The sequence below is a fragment of the Columba livia genome, chromosome 16 (genome assembly GCF_036013475.1).
Source record: "Columba livia isolate bColLiv1 breed racing homer chromosome 16, bColLiv1.pat.W.v2, whole genome shotgun sequence".
In the NCBI taxonomy this organism is placed as follows: Eukaryota; Metazoa; Chordata; class Aves; order Columbiformes; family Columbidae; genus Columba; species Columba livia.
This window is the reverse complement of record NC_088617.1, coordinates 10,756,185-10,773,726: the sequence shown is the minus strand read 5'-3', so window position 1 is coordinate 10,773,726 and position 17,542 is coordinate 10,756,185. Positions and strand designations below refer to the sequence as shown.

The 17,542-nt window shown below is 48.9% G+C and overlaps 1 protein-coding gene across 4 annotated transcripts; it reads left to right on the top strand.

Annotated features, from left to right (window-relative positions):
- The first annotated feature begins 1,854 nt into the window (after positions 1-1,854).
- On the top strand, positions 1,855-17,089 carry RBM38 (RNA binding motif protein 38). Of its 4 annotated transcripts, XR_010466624.1 has the most exons (5): positions 2,149-2,532; positions 3,152-3,275; positions 3,883-3,937; positions 15,640-16,088; positions 16,233-16,369. XR_010466624.1 is itself a non-coding variant. In XM_065032458.1 (4 exons), the coding sequence occupies exons 1-4, from the start codon at positions 2,365-2,367 to the stop codon at positions 8,970-8,972; spliced, it is 573 nt and encodes a 190-aa protein (XP_064888530.1). In that variant the 5' UTR covers positions 1,855-2,364; the 3' UTR covers positions 8,973-11,740. The 4 variants fall into 4 exon arrangements, 3 of the variants coding, with proteins under 3 accessions (XP_064888530.1, XP_064888529.1, XP_005499673.1); XM_065032458.1 differs by lacking the exons at positions 15,640-16,088; positions 16,233-16,369 and adding an exon at positions 8,747-11,740 and having other exon boundaries at positions 1,855-2,532; XM_065032457.1 differs by lacking the exon at positions 15,640-16,088 and having other exon boundaries at positions 2,127-2,532; positions 16,233-17,089.
- Positions 17,090-17,542: the final 453 nt, after the last annotated feature.

Genomic DNA, 17,542 nt, shown 5'->3' with positions numbered 1-17,542 from the left:
CCCCAGTTTCTTTCTTCTTCTGTTCTGCCTGTGAAAGAACTCACGTTCCTGCCTCTAGGCAAGAAGAGGAGCCGGGATTCCTCCTCTGAGAGGTGTGGGGCTCATGTTTGGAGGGGAAACAAGTATGTGATGTTTTTCGTCCCCCTGACCAGCGTAAGCATCAAGAATGGAAATACTTCTGGTAGCTTTTGAGAACTCTGGGAGCTTTGCCTTCCTCACAGAGAAGCGCGAGTCTATTTGGACGATTTGAATCTTTGCCATCGTTTGGAGCAGAATGAAGCTCTGTAAAACGACAGTGACTGGATGCCAACTGGGTTGTCATTAGCTCGGGCGGCCGGGGAAGCGGCTGCTGCGCAGTTTGTGGTGGAAGCCGTGCAGACAGGAGGGGGATGACTCGGTGGTGGAGGGGCCCTGGCCTCTGGCTGTATTTTTACCTCAAAGGTGTGTTCTGGGCTTGCTGTTGGGATGGACCAGGGACAGCTGGTGGCTGCGTGTACACACATCACTATGTGAAACACAAAGGCTCCAAGGATTCCCCCTTTTGCTGTTAATGTTGCAGTGATGTTGGGTGCTGCTGGCCCAGCTCCATCTTTCTACCACAGTAATCAGTGGAAATGTGTCCTAGTCTTGAAGTCTGGTGCTTTCAGAATGAAAAGCTTAATGGTTTTCCTTGTCTTTATTTTTTTTACATTTTCTTTCTCTTTTGTTTATGAAGCATAGGGTGTTTAGAACTATGGAAGCAGTGCAAGAAAAATATTAATGAATAACTATGCAGTGCAGACATTAACGCATTCCTTTCTCTTGAAATAACTGGCTTTTCTCTGTGGGCTCTGTAAAAGAAAAATGCCCATAGAGTCTGAACCTGCTGTATAGAAGCCAAAGTTAGATGGTGATTTAGAACTTCACTGGCTTCTTTTTGCTAAAATGTTACCTCTGCATTTATCATGTGGCAAAAAAATCTTCTTTGTTTCTCTGCCAAACGATAACCCTGCAGAGGCAAGATAAACATAAGGCACAGGGGCAGCTCTTGTGGTTCTGGCTGATGAATTTCTGGGTGATGGAAACTGAATGAAAAATGTTTTCTAGGACCCCCCCTCCCACATGTCAAGCTCCAGCCCATGTTGGGGAGTGGAATAAAAGCATTGCAAGCACTCCACTGTTGGAGTGTTCTGCAAGGGTGGATTTTGAGGCGCCAAGTAGCTTTTCAGCTTTTGTTCTCCTACAGTTATGAACGGAGGGTTATGTGAATTGAATATGGGGCTGAGATACCGTAACTATCCTCCCAGCTTTAAATCCCAGCTTTCCCAGGTCAGGGCTGAAAACTGTAGGACACACCAAAGACAGTGGCATTTCACAGTTTTCCTTGTATGAGCTGCCCATCCTGAGAGGGAACAAAATGCAAAAAGAGAACTGTGGAGAGGAATCCTGTTGCTGACCACCAGTGGAAATGGGAATAACGCATCCGTGTACCACAGAAGCGGGCTACACAGATAGGTATTGTCCACATGCGTAGTGGGGGTGCAGGAAGCTTGGGAATCTGTTTAAGAAAGATACTTCTAAACCTCCCTTTAGCGTTTAAACCCCTGGTTCTTCCTCCTTGTTGACTTGGTTCGGGGCCATCCCTTCTTCTTGCCTTGGCTTCCTAACGTGCCTTTGCCACCCACCGTGCCACAAAGGCCAGCAAACTGCTCCACGGCTTTGTCCCCGCGTCCCAACCTGCCAGGGATTAAACACTTGCAGTTGAGATTATTGTGCAATTGAGAAGAAGGAAGGAGGGGCTGAAAAAACCCTCTTTCGAGGCGGTTTTCTGTGGCGGGCTCCTGCTCCCCTCGCCTTCCCACACCCGCTCCCCCCGTGCCCGCGGGGTTTGTAGCTGCTCCCCAGGAGCCGCCGGGACTTGTAGCCAGGGCCGGGCTCATCCCGCGGGGCTGGCCGTGGGGTCCGCGGAGCTCCGCAGGGCGCAGCGGGGGTCCCGGTGCCCACGGCCGGAGGCGGCTCCGCTGCTGGGCCGAGGGCAGCGCCCGCCGCCCCAGGAGGACCGACCACCGACCCCCCCGGGCTGGGCCGCGCCGGGTGCGGGACTACGCGCCCCGAGCGCCCCTGCGCGGCGGCGGGGCGGGGCGGGGCGGGCGCGGCCCTACAAAGGCGGCGGCGGCGGCGGGCGGCCGCTACTCACCGGCACCGGCGGGAGGGCGCGGCGCCGCCCGCGCTCCCGGGACAAAGCGCGGCCATGAGCCGGCTGTAGGCCCCCGGGACACAGCCGCCGCTCCGCTCCCTTCGGCGGCTCGGAGCGGGGGAGCGTTTTCTTCTCGTCGCCCGCGGGTCCGCCGCCCTCCTGCGCGGCGCGGGGTGGATGCCGGCACCATGCACACCGTGCAGAAGGACACCACCTTCACCAAGATCTTCGTCGGGGGGCTGCCCTACCACACCACCGACTCCTCCCTCAGGAAGTACTTCGAGGTCTTCGGGGACATCGAGGAGGCGGTGGTGATCACCGACCGGCAGACCGGCAAATCCCGGGGATACGGCTTTGTAAGTGCCGCTCCGTGCGTGCGCCCCCCCAGCCTCACTTCGCTTCCCGACGGGCGGTGGGGCTGCCCCGGGGCAGCGGTGCCCCGGGGCCGGTGAACCCCCGGTGACAGGGCTGTGCTCTCTGCGGAGCGGCTCGGTGCTGCCGCCCGTCCCGCCGGGGAGGGTTTGCCAGGACAAAGGCGGGGTGCGGGGCCCCGGCAGGAAAATCCCCCGTGCTGGCCGAGGTTGTGCCGTTTATTTCAGCAGCTCCTTCCCCAGGTCCTGCCGCCTCGTTTCTTTGCGGGCTTCAGCGAGGCGCGGTGCTGCCCGCGGTCCCCGCATCGCCGCTGCCCCGAGCTGGGACTGGCTCCACCGACTTCTTAAAAAAGCACGGGGGAGGAGGTGGAAAGGCAAGAGAGAACAGCTGGCGTAAGCCCAGCGGAGGGACATGGCGAGGGGGGAGCCCTCTTTTCTATGAAGTCCCCGGGAGCTCTTCCCATCTCGCTGTGCATGTGAGGCTGCGTGAAGCAGAGTTTAGCTCCTGATTCGAAATAGAAGAATAAATAAACTCCACTTAGTGCCTGTTGCTGGAGTGTTTACAAAGTGCTGTTGCTACAAACAAGGCTGTGCTTAATTCCAGGTGACCATGGCAGACAGAGCTGCAGCTGAAAGAGCATGCAAAGACCCAAACCCCATCATCGATGGCAGGAAAGCAAACGTGAACCTGGCATATTTGGGAGCGAAACCAAGGAGTATTCAAACTGGTGAGACATCTAGGAGATCCTGTCTCTATTAGAATAAACTGTAAGACAAGGAAGCAGGTTACTCAGGCTGGATTCATCCGATCTGACCATGTGTGCTTATCCCTCGTAGTTCTGATTGTTGACTGAGGACCTTGTAGTCCAGTTACCTCTCTTCTGTATCTTGTTACTCATATCTGTTACACTAGTGTTATGCACCTAAGTTCAAATAACTGAGTTAAAGCTCTTTTCTTCCATGACTAATTTGTTTTCCTGTTATCCTGTTTGTTACATCGGTATTAACAGTAACGTCCATTTCATCATCTGCCGTTTCATTTAATGACCACAGTACCTAGTGTGTATAGTAAGGCATTGTACCGCATTGTCTGTTCAATAACAGCACTTTCACAATGTTCTTTAATCTGAATTCCCATCTGGTCCTAGTGCATATCACATACGCATATTAAAATTAACTTGCTTCTAAATGGGGTACTGAATTTGCTCACGTGCATAGCAGATGAAATGCTTGTATGTGTGGTCTGAGGGGTAATTATGTGTTTATATTATGAGTTGAATGGTACAATGCATGCTATTCATTAATATTTCTCTTTTTTTCTGAATGCTTTTTTAGGTTTTACCATAGGTGTGCAGCAGCTACATCCAGCCTTCATTCAGAGACCCTTTGGGTAAGTCAAAACGTTTCTTAACAATCTGAAATCAAATTCATGAATCAACTCCCTCATCATTTAAAATGTGTGAAAAAAGCCTTAGCCGTCAAGAGTGGACGGTTTCACCAGCTGTTGTTAATGCTCAGAATACTTTCTTTCTGGTGAAGATTTCAGAAGTTTTGTGCATTTGTCAGCTTTCATGTAATTCCCAAAGATCCTCCTTTATCCTCAGTAAGTCTGAGTCATAATAAACGCAATGCACTTCTCGCTGCTTTGCCAGCATCAGGAATTCACAAACATTCAAATAAATGGAAAATAGTTTCTCTATTATAGTACTTAAGGTGTCAAAACAATTAAGCAAATTCTGTTCTCATGTTTCTCAAATACAATCTGCTTCCTCTGCGCCGTTTCCCACATAATAATGCTTAGGATACAGTTTTATCCTAGAAAACAAATTGCATTGGAAACAAAGTCTGTTACTTATTGAAAGTAACATTAGGTCAAAAATTGATTTTGGACAGATGTTATACAAGGCTTGAATAGTCTGCAAAAGTGGGCTTTTGTCTGCTGTTTTCAATAGCTTATACCATCCCTACTCGCTTAGAAAAGTCCTCTTTTTATACATCTAATAGGATCTGGCAGCTGCTCGGCGAAAGACAAGTGTGCTTCACGAGAACAATAGTGACTGTCATACTGCCTTCATTTAACTGTTTAATGATTGATGCAGTTCTTTTTTTACACCATTTCAGAAAGCGAATATTGATAGGGGTTTTTTATTATTATTATTTTCTAAGAGCGTTAAGAAAGTAGGTTCACTTTTTAAAGCTTCTTTGCACTGCTGTGTTGTGGGTTTTGTGTGACTCTAAATAGATGGGATTTTGGCCTTTGTCAACAGAAATACTTCATCCCCTTCCTCCTCTCTGCTCATTTTTTTTGGGGTGTTTGGGGTTTTTTTTTTTGAAGAAAAAAAAAAAAATCTGCTAGGAACAAAACAGAAACTTTCCCTCCTCTGCCCTCATGGCTGCAGTTGCCAACTGCCTGGGTAATCTCATTCCAGTGAGTTTATGGATGTAAGAGGCTGTGTTGCCACAATAGTGCACACCCAGCACACGTGTGCTGTGTACGGTTCAAACATGCCAGTTTTCGTAAGAGGTTCCGGCTCTGTTGAGAAGACTCAAAGAACATCTGTCACGAAATGAAGAGTCTCTTTTTGGTTTTTGGTGCAAGAGCCATGATAGTCTACGTAAAGATGCTGCTTTTTAATACCTCTTGTGTACGGGAGCTACAATAGCTTTCTTAGCCCCCCAAGAAGGCATCAACAGCTTTCCCAGAGGCTTTACAAATTGCACAGGAGTGCGCAAGAGAAGTTGATGATCCAACCAGCCTGTTAGGAGTTTTTCCACACATACTAACAGAAAAGAGCAACACGGTGAAGGATGTTAAACTCCTCGTGTTGGCAGGGGTGCAGCGCACGCCTGTTCCCCTTGCAGATCATGTGCTGTTCCTGTGGGTGCCGTTTCTAGCCGGCAGCTGCAGCCCTGGAAAATGTAGTTTTTAAACAGTTTGCTTTTAGTTTCATTTACAGAGGAGTGTGGGATCGACTGACTACGTGTTCCTTGTGATCTAGACAGCTACCTTTCCAGTTTTTAGGCATTGGTTTCATCATTAAGCCAGCAGAGCTGCAGTTAGCACATGCAGCAGAGAGCACGATAAATTATTTATCAGTTGCCAAGAGACATGAACCAGGAGACTGGAGGGATGGAGGAGAGGGATTATATATCATTATTTGCAAGCATCAGTAAACAAGAATTTCATTGCATTCAGTCATTGCTGGAGCAGAATCACTGAAGATGTGGGTTTGGCAAAATGTGGAGCCGTTACCTTAGCACCACGATTGGAGCCGCTTTGTGACTTCTGAGCAAAGCATCAGGTGCTCAGTCAAGCAATGGAGCTTGGCTGCCAGTTCTCTCTTTGTCTTGTCAGTAGACCAGCAAAATTAAGAGTCTGCCAGGCTCCACTCTTGCATTCTCTTGAACCCACAATTTCCTTCACCCTCTGTGGGATTTGAAGATGGGTGAGGAGTTTATCGGGGTCTGTCGATCTTTGGAAGCCTCATCAAATTGCTGTTGTCCATTTGCACTGTGTCCTGTGGATCCTGACCTTCCCCAAATGAAGCTCAGTGGCTCATCTGCTTTTCCAATGGTGTAAGACATCGCCTGGTTCTCCCTCCTGCAGCTCCTGACTCTGCGAAGTGTTTGTGCCTAGGAGCTGGTGCGTGGTTTCCAATAGGCGATTGTTATGGGACATGGGGTACTAGGTTTGCAAGCTGGACTGGGCAAGGAAGAAATGAATGAACCACCCATTGACTGCTCGGCAGTTCAATAAGAGAAAACCAGCCAGTCACGTTCCAGCTATCAAGCCGCAAAATGCAGGTTTTGGTGAAACATGAAATGAATGGAAACTATGAAAATTACCCAAACATCAGGGAGGATTATTTATAAACTGAAGGCTTCCCCCCCAGCCCTAAGCACTGAAATGCAGCTGTAAATATTGCCTGGGGTATGCGGAACAGAAAGAGAAACCATGAAGAGCGTCTCTCCTTCCTCCTGCTGCCCTGGCAGGGGAGGCACTCGCGCAGCAGACAGCACGGAGTCGGCAGTAAATCCTCTTTGGAAAAGTAGTCTCTAGATTGTCGTAACCGGAGTTCCTAACAGTAATTCAAGGCAAAGGATGCGTCTGTGTCAGGGCGACTCGGAGATCTGGCTTCTGAGTTTAGGGAAGCAGCATTAGGCCTGGGTGGGGGCTTAGCCCAGAGCTTACTGTGCTTTGCTTGGAGGCAGCTGGCAATGCCACAGCGTGTCCCTGCAGCCACCAGCCAGCACAGAGCTGTGCTTATGCAATCAGAGAAAAAGGGGGACCCTCTCTCTACAAATGGAGCTGTCTCTTACTGCAGAGAAACATAGGAAACTTGGAAGCAATGGTGTAGAGCACTTGACGAGGAGAACATGGTGACATGGCAGAGCTGCTTAGTGCCCCTCTCGTGGTCCTGTCCTCTCCTCTGGGGATCCAGTGCTCGAGGCAGGCTTGAGCCTGTGCAGGGAACGGGGATTCCCTGCTTCTCCCCTTCGTGGCCACGTTTGCTGCTCTGGACACGAGCAGCGGATGGCAGATGCATTCCTGAGGCTGTGCCTCAGCGAAGGAGCTATCTGTGTGGGAGATCTACCAGCGACTGAGTAAGTGACTGAGCTGTTGGAAACGCACAGCTGTCTCTCGCAGCAGAATCCAGTTCTCTTCCATATCTGCGCATTGGATGTCGTTGCTCCAGAGACTTTGTTGCCTGTCGCTGGGTAGTTGCTTATTTTGGTGACTCCGGTCCACATTTGGTCTCGGGCAGCACTGTAAAGAGTTAAATCTCGCTGAGTTTGAAACTTCATGTATTGATGCTGCTGCAGTTAGGAAGTGAAGAGAGTCCCTCTTTGCATCAGCCCACCCTCTCTCGCAGCTATTTATCCTTAAAACTTCTCTACTGGGTTAAAAAGAAAGGGAAACAAACTTTGTCTTTTCTGTGGTTGTGCTTATAGAACAGCACACACTGGCCTTGCTCTGCTCAGCTGCTGTTGGCCGCATCCCCCACACTCTGAGTTCCTATTGCACCACTTACAGAAAGCTGTCCCCGCTGGGGACCCTGGGCTGCTCCGCTGGTCGCAGGCGGCTCCTGTGGGGAGGATGGACCCGGCACCTGTTGTCTGCCATGTGCCAATAACATGAAAGCTTTTGCAGGGGCGATTTCCTAAGAAACATTCAAATCCATTTTCCAAATGGCTTCAGCTGCTAGTTCTTGGGCATGGTTACTGCTGCTGAGGCCAGTCAGAAAGAGCTCCTTTTTCTCCTTTTTTAATACTAGACATATGTTTATAAGCAGATGAGATGGCTTTGTGAATTTTCAGAGACATCTACTTCAAGGTGGCAAATGCTGGTATCAGACCCAAGGGTTTGGTATACAATTTGTTTCTGTTTTAGGCACAATTTGCTCGTGTCCTGCATCTAGTATAGGTCTGTAGAACGATGCGAAGGGAGAGCATGGTCTGCTGTACTGCCCTTACACGTGGTTACATAAATGTTGTGCTAAGCTCGAGGCGCTTCTAGGTCTTTTGCAGGGGACAGTGAATGGTGCCATGTGCCGTCCCAGTGCGGCCCAGCACAGGCTGGGTGTGATGGGGAGCCAGGCTGGGCTGGCTCCAGCTTTGTTTTTACGGCACATGTCTTGTGTTGATTTCCCTGCATGATTCCATTGCCTTCACTGGATTTCTCTTCATCCTCACCAGCACAAGAGCAGCCACCTTAGCAGCACAGACCTGAGTCCTTTCCCCTTGTCGTAAGAGCTGGGGAGCGGCAGACATGAAATTCTCCTGATCTGACCAGTGCCACTTAGTCCCAACGGGGCAGATTCATGCACGTGTCTGAATTTTCAGAGCAGTTCAGCTTGTACTTGATCTCATCTTTCCTTGGCGCAGCTGTTGGCATACCAGTCCCTAGCTCTGTAGTATTAAACACATGCCCAGTAATTTGAATGATAAATGTAGCTCTGACGCGCCTGCCTGAGCAGAGGGCACCAGCGAGGGAACTAGACAGTTGTGCTGATAATTTTGTAGCAAGGACATAGGGTCACTTCTAAATATGACTTACGTGAAGAGCCTGTTCCCCACAGATGGGAGCAAGCTACATACCAGGGCTAAATATACGCTATGATCACAAAAGATGAAAAGTTGTGGACCTCAGAGTTGAAGCTGAGTCTCCTGTTTCTTGTTCTCTAAATTCTGTAAACAGGTTCATGCTGTCTCCTGCAATTTCCCTGTCACCAGCTCTGAGCATGTCAGCTCTCCTGTGTCAGAGCTCTCCTCCAAACAAAGCGGCCGAGGTTGGGAAAGCTGTGCCGGGGCAGGATCCCATCTCCGAAGTGGGATCCTGGCTTGTTGGAAGGTGTGGAGAGAGGTCTTGGATGCTCTGGAACAACAAAGGCACAGCTGGCAGCAGACGCCACTGGAAGTCTTAAAACGGAATTTGTTTCTTGGCTGAGAAATTGTTTTATCAGTGTAGGTTTTCTTTTATCAAAAATAGATATTTCATTGCTTCTTCCATAGCTAAAGCATTCTACTCCAAAATACTTCAACTATCCAAGAAAGAGTTTTTAATAAATCAGATATGTGGATGGTTTTAATGAAAACTCAGCAGAAGGGATCATGTGTAGAGAAAGAAAGTCTGTTAAAGAGGGAACCAGTTGAAAGTAGTTAATTTAATATATATTGTGCCAAAGCTTGTCAGGTACTTGAGAAGACTTTAGAGATGTTTCTGGAACCTTTGGTTTTCTCTGAATTGTAGAAGAAAGTTGGAAAGCTCAATCAAAGGCAGAATGCCTGGGGCTGCCTGGGTTGGTTTGCAGAGCCTCTGTTTTCCCTCCTGTGAACAGGATGAATCCAGCGTCCTGCTGGGCTTCTCACACTGATGCTGAAGGACTTGGAATTATTTTCTGGTTCTTCTGTCAGTTCGTATCTGGTTTGGCTGTGCTGATAACTGGAAAGCAGAAGGATTTTTCCCCTCTCTGGGTAGCTGACTAGTTGCGGATAAACTTCTATGTGGCTTTTTCCTTGGTGCCAGATGGCTCTCATTTCAGGCAGATGTTATCTCCTGCTACCTGAGTGTTGTTCAGCCTGCTTCTCCAAAACTATTTTTGGTCTTGCTCAACATGCCTTTGTTTGGGATTTTTTATTTCTTTTTCCTTTGGGTGTGGGGAAAGCAAGATGCAGAGAATAAAGTTGTGAGTTGTTGAGCCTGGCGAACTCCTGGTGGAGCTCAGCATGTTGATCTCAGATTTCTGGTCAAGCTGAGGAAAATCATTAGATCTTTGTGAGAAGATCTTTTGTCTGCAACATATTTTTTAAATTTCTTTTAGTTTTTTCCCCCACACCTCTGCACCAGCAATGGGGGAAGATATAGATGGCATTTCTTTTTACTTGTATCTATGGGATTCACCACTTTCTGCTATGGCCTTTAGTTTGTTGCATCATGAAATCAAGATGAACTAACACTGTAAAATGAGGACATTGCTGGGCTGTGGTAGGTTCTCAGCTACTGCTGTGCCTCCTGTTCCTTAAATTTTCTCTCTCCTACCAAAATGAAAGTAGATTGAAATCACAAATTGATCTCATATTCTACGTTGGCATTTGTATTTCTCAAACAATGGTTTTGATAGGCTCAGCAACCAGCAGAGATTATCACTGAATTCTGTAATGTACTCGCTTTTTTCTCGGGTACCAATTCCAGGCTGGCACAGTCTGTTGCAGCAGGTTGTTCCTTGGTGATTGCCACCAATGTGGTGATGTCTGGTCCCAACAGGGGTGCAGGAAACACAGTCATGTACCTGTTTGCACAGGCTGCTCTGTAGATCTGGCCAGAGGGCCAAGACAAGTTAGTTACAAAATGAGCAGAAATTGGGTTGACTGGTTTGCTATTTTGTGTTTGTGTCAGTGGGGATAAATACCAGATCATGGAGCTGCAGAGTTCATCCTTATTTTACTTCAAGCTGGCTGGTGAGGCAGAAGCTATTGACATTTCAATGCACACTTAAATCAGCTTTAGCAGGGATGTTTCAGGACTGAGCGGTTTGTCATGTCAGTGATTGAAGCCCAGCCCATGTCAGTAACTGCTAGTGGATGGTGGAGTGGTCAGGGCACAGTGGATGTCCTGAGCTGCACCAAATTGTTGGTGATCTCCTCTGGGAGCAAAAATCCTTGTCCTCAATGAACCCACTTAAAACACATCTCCAAATCTGTCACCTGAGGTGTTATTTCACCAGCGGTGGCTTTTGTGTTGTTGTGGCTATACCCACCTCGTTCTGCAGTACCTCCTACCAACTGAAGCCCAGCGCCGCGGGCCATCACGTGTTGTGGCAGCGTGGGTGTCTCTGTAGCAGCTAATGGGTCAACTCTTGTGGAAGTGGAGGCCAAATTCCTGGGGTCAAATGCCAGAATTTGTGCCTTTGCTGGCAGACACAAAGGGCTCTGTTTCTTTTATTCTCCAAGGAATAAAAGGCTGGTCGTGGCAGTGGCATTTGTGTGCTGATCTCTGCAAGGCTGCCAAGAGCCCTGTGCCCCTCCTTGTTTCCCAAGTGTTTGTGTGATGCCGTGTCCCTCTTGACAGAGGGTTGCAGTTGTCTCCCACCTCTCCAGAAGCAGCAAAAGCAGCTACCGGCATGGCTGGCAGAGCTCAAGGAGGTTGGGAGCTGCTGCCCTTCTGCTCTCCTGGACCTGTTCAGCTTGAAGGAACTGCTCATGTGTAGGAAGTCCTGTAGGGTGGGGGAGAGCTGAGAAAGTGCAGCTAAAACACATTACAGGTGTAAACCTGACCTAAAATAATCAAATATTTAAAATGCCTCTGAGATGAGCTCTGCAGATAGAGCCACTGATGAAGGAAAGGGCCCCCTCAGCCCACTCGTCTCCCTTGCTGTTTGGGAAGGGGTACGGGACACATGGACATCTGACTGTCCCTTCTTCCCAGCTGCCCACAACCCTGCTGATGTGGTGGGGAGAAACAGGTGATGGCAGGTTTTAAAAAGTCTGCTTTTTCAGCAGGCAACACCTCCTGGCGATCACGAGCATCACCTGATGCATTTGAACATCTCCACCCAGGACTGCACGGAAAAGGAGCTGCTTTTGTTCTGTCCTTCATGTTTTACACAGCAAAAGCAGAAGCGGAGCCTGCGTCTCCTCTGCTGGTGGCTCTGTAACCATCTCTTTTGTTCTGTGTCTTTCCATTTTGGCTGCCGGAGCAGTGTGGCAGTGTGCCACGTAGTTAGGACTGTGGGCTAGCGTGGCGGTCCCGGCTGCCCTCCTGCACCGACGGCCCTCCCGAGTCCCTCCTGACGGCTCTAGACTTAGGTTTGACTATGCTCGTTGAGTTTTGTGGCCTTTGCCCGCAATTAATCGTAATGCCATAAGCATCTCGTATGTCTGCTGTTCACGGGATGAGTTTGATGTGTGGTGGTGATGGCTGATCACTTGGTTGACGTTTTATAATCACGTTGTGTATTCTAGATGAAGTTCTCTTCTGGCTGGCAGGGCCCATCATGTGGAATGTAAGAAAACTGCAGGGAGGAAGGGAGAAGCATCTTAAAACACAGATGTGACTCATTCTGTAGAAATTCAGATGAGAGTTTGCTAATTTCTAGAAAAAGAGCTCCAAAAGAGGGGAAAGAAACAGAGAGGGAAGTATTTTAAGACCTCCTGTAGATGCTGATCATAGCCAGCAGAGAACTTCATCATACTGCACTGGTTTTGTGTTTTGTTTGCAGCTGGTACACCTAATTCAGAAGTTCAAACTGCGTAATATCTTGATTGAAATTTCTAGCTAAATTGTTAAAAACCTGCAGACCAAAAGAACTTTCCATTCTACATAGAAGCAGATTCTGGAGTTGCTGAGTGTGATTTTTTTCCAGTGCAGTAAACTCTGGTGTGTGATGTGTGCTTGTGTATGCATTGAGCTGGGATGCATTTCTGGAAACAAAGTACAGGAGTACTTTTTGTGCTTTTTATTCAGACAGTAGCATTGAAAAGCCAGAATTTTTCCTTGCTGAGGAGAGGAAAAAAAGAAAACAAAAACAAAAAAACACCACACACACAAAAAAACCCCAAAGATAGTGCCGGTTGTCGAAGATTTGCTGTCTCTCTGGAGCATGCCAAGGGAGCCGCTATGGAGAAGCCATGTACAGGACAGCAAAGCTGATGTGTGGAGTTTCTCAGGGACGAGTTGGGAGCGTGTACTTGCTTGTGTGTCCCCACATGCGGCCACATCCCCTGCATGGGGTGTGCTGGCTCCAACAAGCAGTTGGGTGGCAGCAGGGGACACTGGGGGTGACCTGCGGAGCTGCTCGGGCTGGATTGCTCAGAGGCTCTAGGACCATCCTGCTGGTGGGTGTTTCTTAGTGAGTCTTGAGTGTAAGGATTGTGTTCTTTGTGTGTGTGTTTCTGGGGTGGTTTTAACTTTATTGAGCCCTGGAGTAGGAGGAAGCCCAGAAGTGAGAGACATGTAGGGAGAAGCAACAGGCAGCCAGAGCATCCGTCACCAGTCTGGGATGCAGGCTGCTGTCCCAGCTGCCAATTTATGGGGTGATAGAGCAAGAGGTGGGGGTGAGATGACCAGACCCCACACACAAGGGTTGCATGGGCCAATGCTGAGGGGTGGCTCTGCAGAGCCGTTCCCCAGCCCCTGGCAGGCCAAGGGAGCCGTATCGCACCTCTGCATTATTTAAAAGAAAACAAACCCCAATGATCAAGTGTGAGGAACCTCTGGGTTGGGATTGGGCCCAGCTCCTTGGAAGAGGCAGCTGAAGTGACTGTGCGACATTAAGTGCTCTTGGTCTGAACTGGCACATAAGCTCTGATTCAGCCCTGCTGGCCTCAGTTTTGATCAGAGCTAAACTAAAAGTGTTTCAGTGAATTTCTGCTGCCTCATCTCATTCTTGTTAGTTGCGGGGTGACATTGGGTAAGGGAGCATTTATGGACCGAAGGGCTGTGAGGTCTCTCTCTCTGCACTATGCTGGGGATGGCCCTGGCCTCTGAAAATGGTCTTGAACTTAATCAGACAAAGACTGAGGTGCTGCTCTTCACCATCCATCCTTCTCTCCAGTGCTGCTCTTCTGGGACAGCCTGATTATATCTGAGGACCCTGATTGCAGAGAGGCGGCGTTGCTGCGCGTGGGGAGCAGAGAGGTTGTTCTCTCATCATGCACATTGCCTCAAGCAAAACCAGAGTGGGAAAACCAGAGAAAACTCTGTTCAGATGAGTGCTTGTTTGTGGGAAGCCTTTCTTCTGCCTGAAGTGTGGGTTAAACCATGCAGTGCTTGTGGGAAAGCAAATGGGAACAGCCCCATAACTGCTGGATAGCGGGGAACAGCCCCACATGGACCCCAGGATGTTGTGGGTGGTGGCTGAGACCTGGGACAGATGCTCAGGTGGAACAAGGACATCCAGTGACCCATCCAGCAGAAGTTTCCAGTCCCTGGGTGTGAGTCCCCATGAAGTACCAGAGCACTGGGTCCTGCTGCTGGGTAGCTGTGTCTGCTGGGGTTTCCAGCCCTGGGATCAGACAGGCGAGTGGGTAAGATATCCTCTGCCCAAGCAGCTGAGCTTGGCTTTAGAGAGCAGTTCAGGCACGTACAAGCCTGTGTCTTGCTAAAAGCCTGTGGGAGGCTTTTAAAAGTGGTCATATTTGAAAATGTGCTGTCACACACATCCACACAAAAATCCCCAAAATATGTGAATCTGCATAAGCTCTTTGCAGAGTTTTACCTTGGATTTTTTGCTTGCCAAGATGAGCTGGGTTTAGAGGCAGGGTGGAACAAGATCTCTGGAGGATGGCTTTTGGTTTGTGCCATTGCCTTACGTGATTCAGCGAGCAGCCAGCCGAAGGGGCCTTTGCCACAGTGTGTGCTTTTTGGTGCCCGTGGCTCTGGTCTTTCAGTGGTCATGTCCTGTTCGCTGGTGACATCTGCACACCCATATTTCTTAAACAAGCCCCAGATCTGTCAAGCCTGTGCACAATGGAGCTCTCTGCTGCCGAGGGCTGTGGAAGCAGATACCGTTTGTACTCTGCAGTTGCATGTGTAAGTGCCCGTGGCGGCTTGTGTGGATGCACCTAAACCTTCAGGTTTGCACAGTTTTTGTTGTGTGCCCTTTGGAAAATACAGCCCTTTCATTTTGCTGCTTTTTTTTCCTTCTCATTAGCAGTTTCTAGCAAATGAGTGGGCAATAGTGCATTAATAAACTCCAGAATCTTTCAGCCTATGGACTTCAGTTGACTGTGGTGTTGTTAAATTGCTCTCGGCACATGGCTACCCCAGGGCAGGGGCAAACTGGCTGGTGAAAAGCGATGCTTTAGGACCTGCGTGGAAAGGGCAGAGGAAATTCTGGGGCCCAGCAGAGCCTGCATGTGAAATCTTGTGGGCACAGGAGCATCACTGCATGGTCACTGCTGAGGGGTGTTACTCATGGGAAGAAAAACAGAATTAATATATTGTGTTTTATAACAAACACGCTGTAGCATTGGCCTAAACATCCAGTGTTATGGAAACACCAGCTTAAGTGTGTAGTAACTGATAACAGCTGGCAAGCTGGAAGGCCCTGGTCTGTGCCTGAGGACAGTGGTTGTGCCTGGTGGGATGAGTGGAGGAGCAACATGGTGTCTCCGGTGCTGGGGGTTGCCCTGTGGGGGCTGTGGATTCTCAGGAGCCTCTACCAGAGTTTGGGAGGGGTGCAGCATGGACCTGGAGCATGTGGGGTGCAGCAGGGATGGGCAGGGACAAACAAGGCACATGCAGGCTTGGGAGATGTGGAGAGCCAGACAGGCAGGAGCTGTGTCACAGTGATCCAGGGAGGTTATTTTGGGGACCAGCAGCCTGGACAGTGGGTGATACAAGACATGGAGACCAGGGTGTGTGTCTGTTCTTGCAGTCCATGCTTCACCTTGCACTATTTCCACCCTTGGGGTCTAGAGGTGGTTTGATTTCCATTCCACCCACCCGAGCAGCACCCCTCCCTGGAGGGCAGCACTGCTGGGCAGCACTGTTCCCGTGGCTGGCGCACCTGAATTTGGGGGGGAAGGAGGGGGACACGCAGGCTGCAGGGAGCCCAGCCCCTTGCTGACTCTCTCCCTTTGCCTCCACAGGCTCACGCCTCACTATGTTTACCCCCAAGCTATCATCCAGCCCAGCGTGGTGATCCCCACCCCTGTGCAGTCCATCACCTCTCCCTACATCGACTACACCGCCGCCAGCCAAGCCTATTCCCAGTACACCACCGCTGCCTACGACCAGTACCCCTACGCTGCCTCCCCTGCCGCCGGGTTTGTAGGGTACGGCTACACGGGTGCAGTGCAGCCCCCCATCACCGCCAGCACCCCCGCGGCCCCCGCCGCCGCCTTCGTGCAGTACCAGCCCCAGCAGCTGCAGCCTGACCGCATGCAGTGAGGGCCCTGCCCGCAGCACCGAGGACAATCTGACCGTGGAAGGATACAGCTAGGACAGCAAAAGCGACAGCAACAAAAACCCCAGAACAATAAAAGAAACAAAACAACAACAAAAAAAATCACCCTGCTCCTTTACTCCCTTTACATAGGTGCATATCAATACCTAAGCTATTTATAGTGTTAAGGGCGAACCCAAACCTTTGCAGTCTGACTGTGCTCATGAAAATGGACTTCTGGTAAGTTTTTTGTTTTGTTTTGATTAGCTTTTTTTTTTTTTTCCCCAATCTGGACAGGTATTGTCTTGAAGATGTCCTAAAAGTGACTGAAATGTTTCACAGGAAAACGTACAGATTCTTGCACACATTACGGTCTGCTTCCGTCACCTCTGGTCGTCTTTCTGGTCCTACCCCATCAGTCCTCCCCTCCTCAGCAAACCTTGCAACCTTCTTAATTACTGTTGAGGTACAGAGGTACTCGAAGAACGTGGAAAAAAAGCAATCTTATTTTTTGGTTGTACAAAAACTTTGTAATACTCAGAGATGCCTTACAGAAAAAAAAAAAAGAAACAAAAGAAAAACTATTTTTTAATATTTATTGCGATTTTGTTCGCATGAGCTGTGAATTGCAGACAGAAGAATAGTAGTAAGTATCTGCCTTGTTTAATTCTCATTTTACTAAATTATTGTATGTAGGTAAAAGTTCCTAAGTAATTGCTGAATCACTTCAACATGCAAAAGGGAATATTGGCTTGAAGGAGAGCAGAATATTCCTTTAGTCAACGCACTGTACTATTTTCTTATTGTAATTGTTACTCTGTTAAGATTATCTCAAATTTAGGTATATTTTTAAATGCAAAAAAACCAACCAAGAATACTGAACATTTTGTCTACTTTGGTAGATCTTTTGTTACAATGCTGCAACCTATGGAAACATTTACAGTATTTATGTAAAAGAGATTTGGGGCTGTTGGCCAGCGAAGCTTAGGAGAATACCATGAGACAGAAAAAGGTGTTATGTCATTGAACAAATGGATAAATGTAACCTTTTTATGCCTATAATCCAACAGCCAAATAAAGGAAGAGAACAGATGATGTAAGTTAAGTGCATTTCTACAAAGAACAGCAATAAACTATTTTAACTTTTAAAATTATTCGATAGCGTATGGTACCATGTTTGCTTGGCTGGAGTCCATCAGGGAGTACCTTTGAATTTAGTGATGTGGCTGCTCTGGATCTTTGCCCGTGACTGTGCTCGGGCAGGTTGGGAACTCATGGTCTGGGAAGCCTGGCGAGCGCATCCCGACCCGGCGCTGGGGCATCGTGCGGGCATCGCCATCCCTTGCAGCCCATCCTACGCGCAGCTGCTCGCTCTGCGCGTTCCCAAGTCACCTGTGGCTCTTGGCACCTCAATGTCACGTTGGAGCTGTGCGATCCCCAACGCTTGTGCCCATCACCGGGCACTTGCTGACACCCAGAGCAGAGGGTGGAAAGTGCTGGAAACTGGGACAGCTGAGATCAGGTCTTACTCCAGAATCCTCAGGATATCGCTTTCCTTCTGTTATTTGCTTAAAATAAGTCTACTTGGGTTTTGGGTTTGTTTGGTT

Excerpts from the sequence above, each read along its gene's own strand:
- RBM38 (XM_005499616.2), top strand. The coding sequence starts at position 2,365 with ATGCACACCGTGCAGAAGGACACCACCTTCACCAAGATCTTCGTCGGG. Across the intron at positions 2,533-3,151 it reads AATCCCGGGGATACGGCTTT|GTGACCATGGCAGACAGAGC; the intron begins GTAAGTGCCGCT and ends GCTTAATTCCAG. Across the intron at positions 3,938-15,639 it reads TTCATTCAGAGACCCTTTGG|GCTCACGCCTCACTATGTTT; the intron begins GTAAGTCAAAAC and ends TTGCCTCCACAG.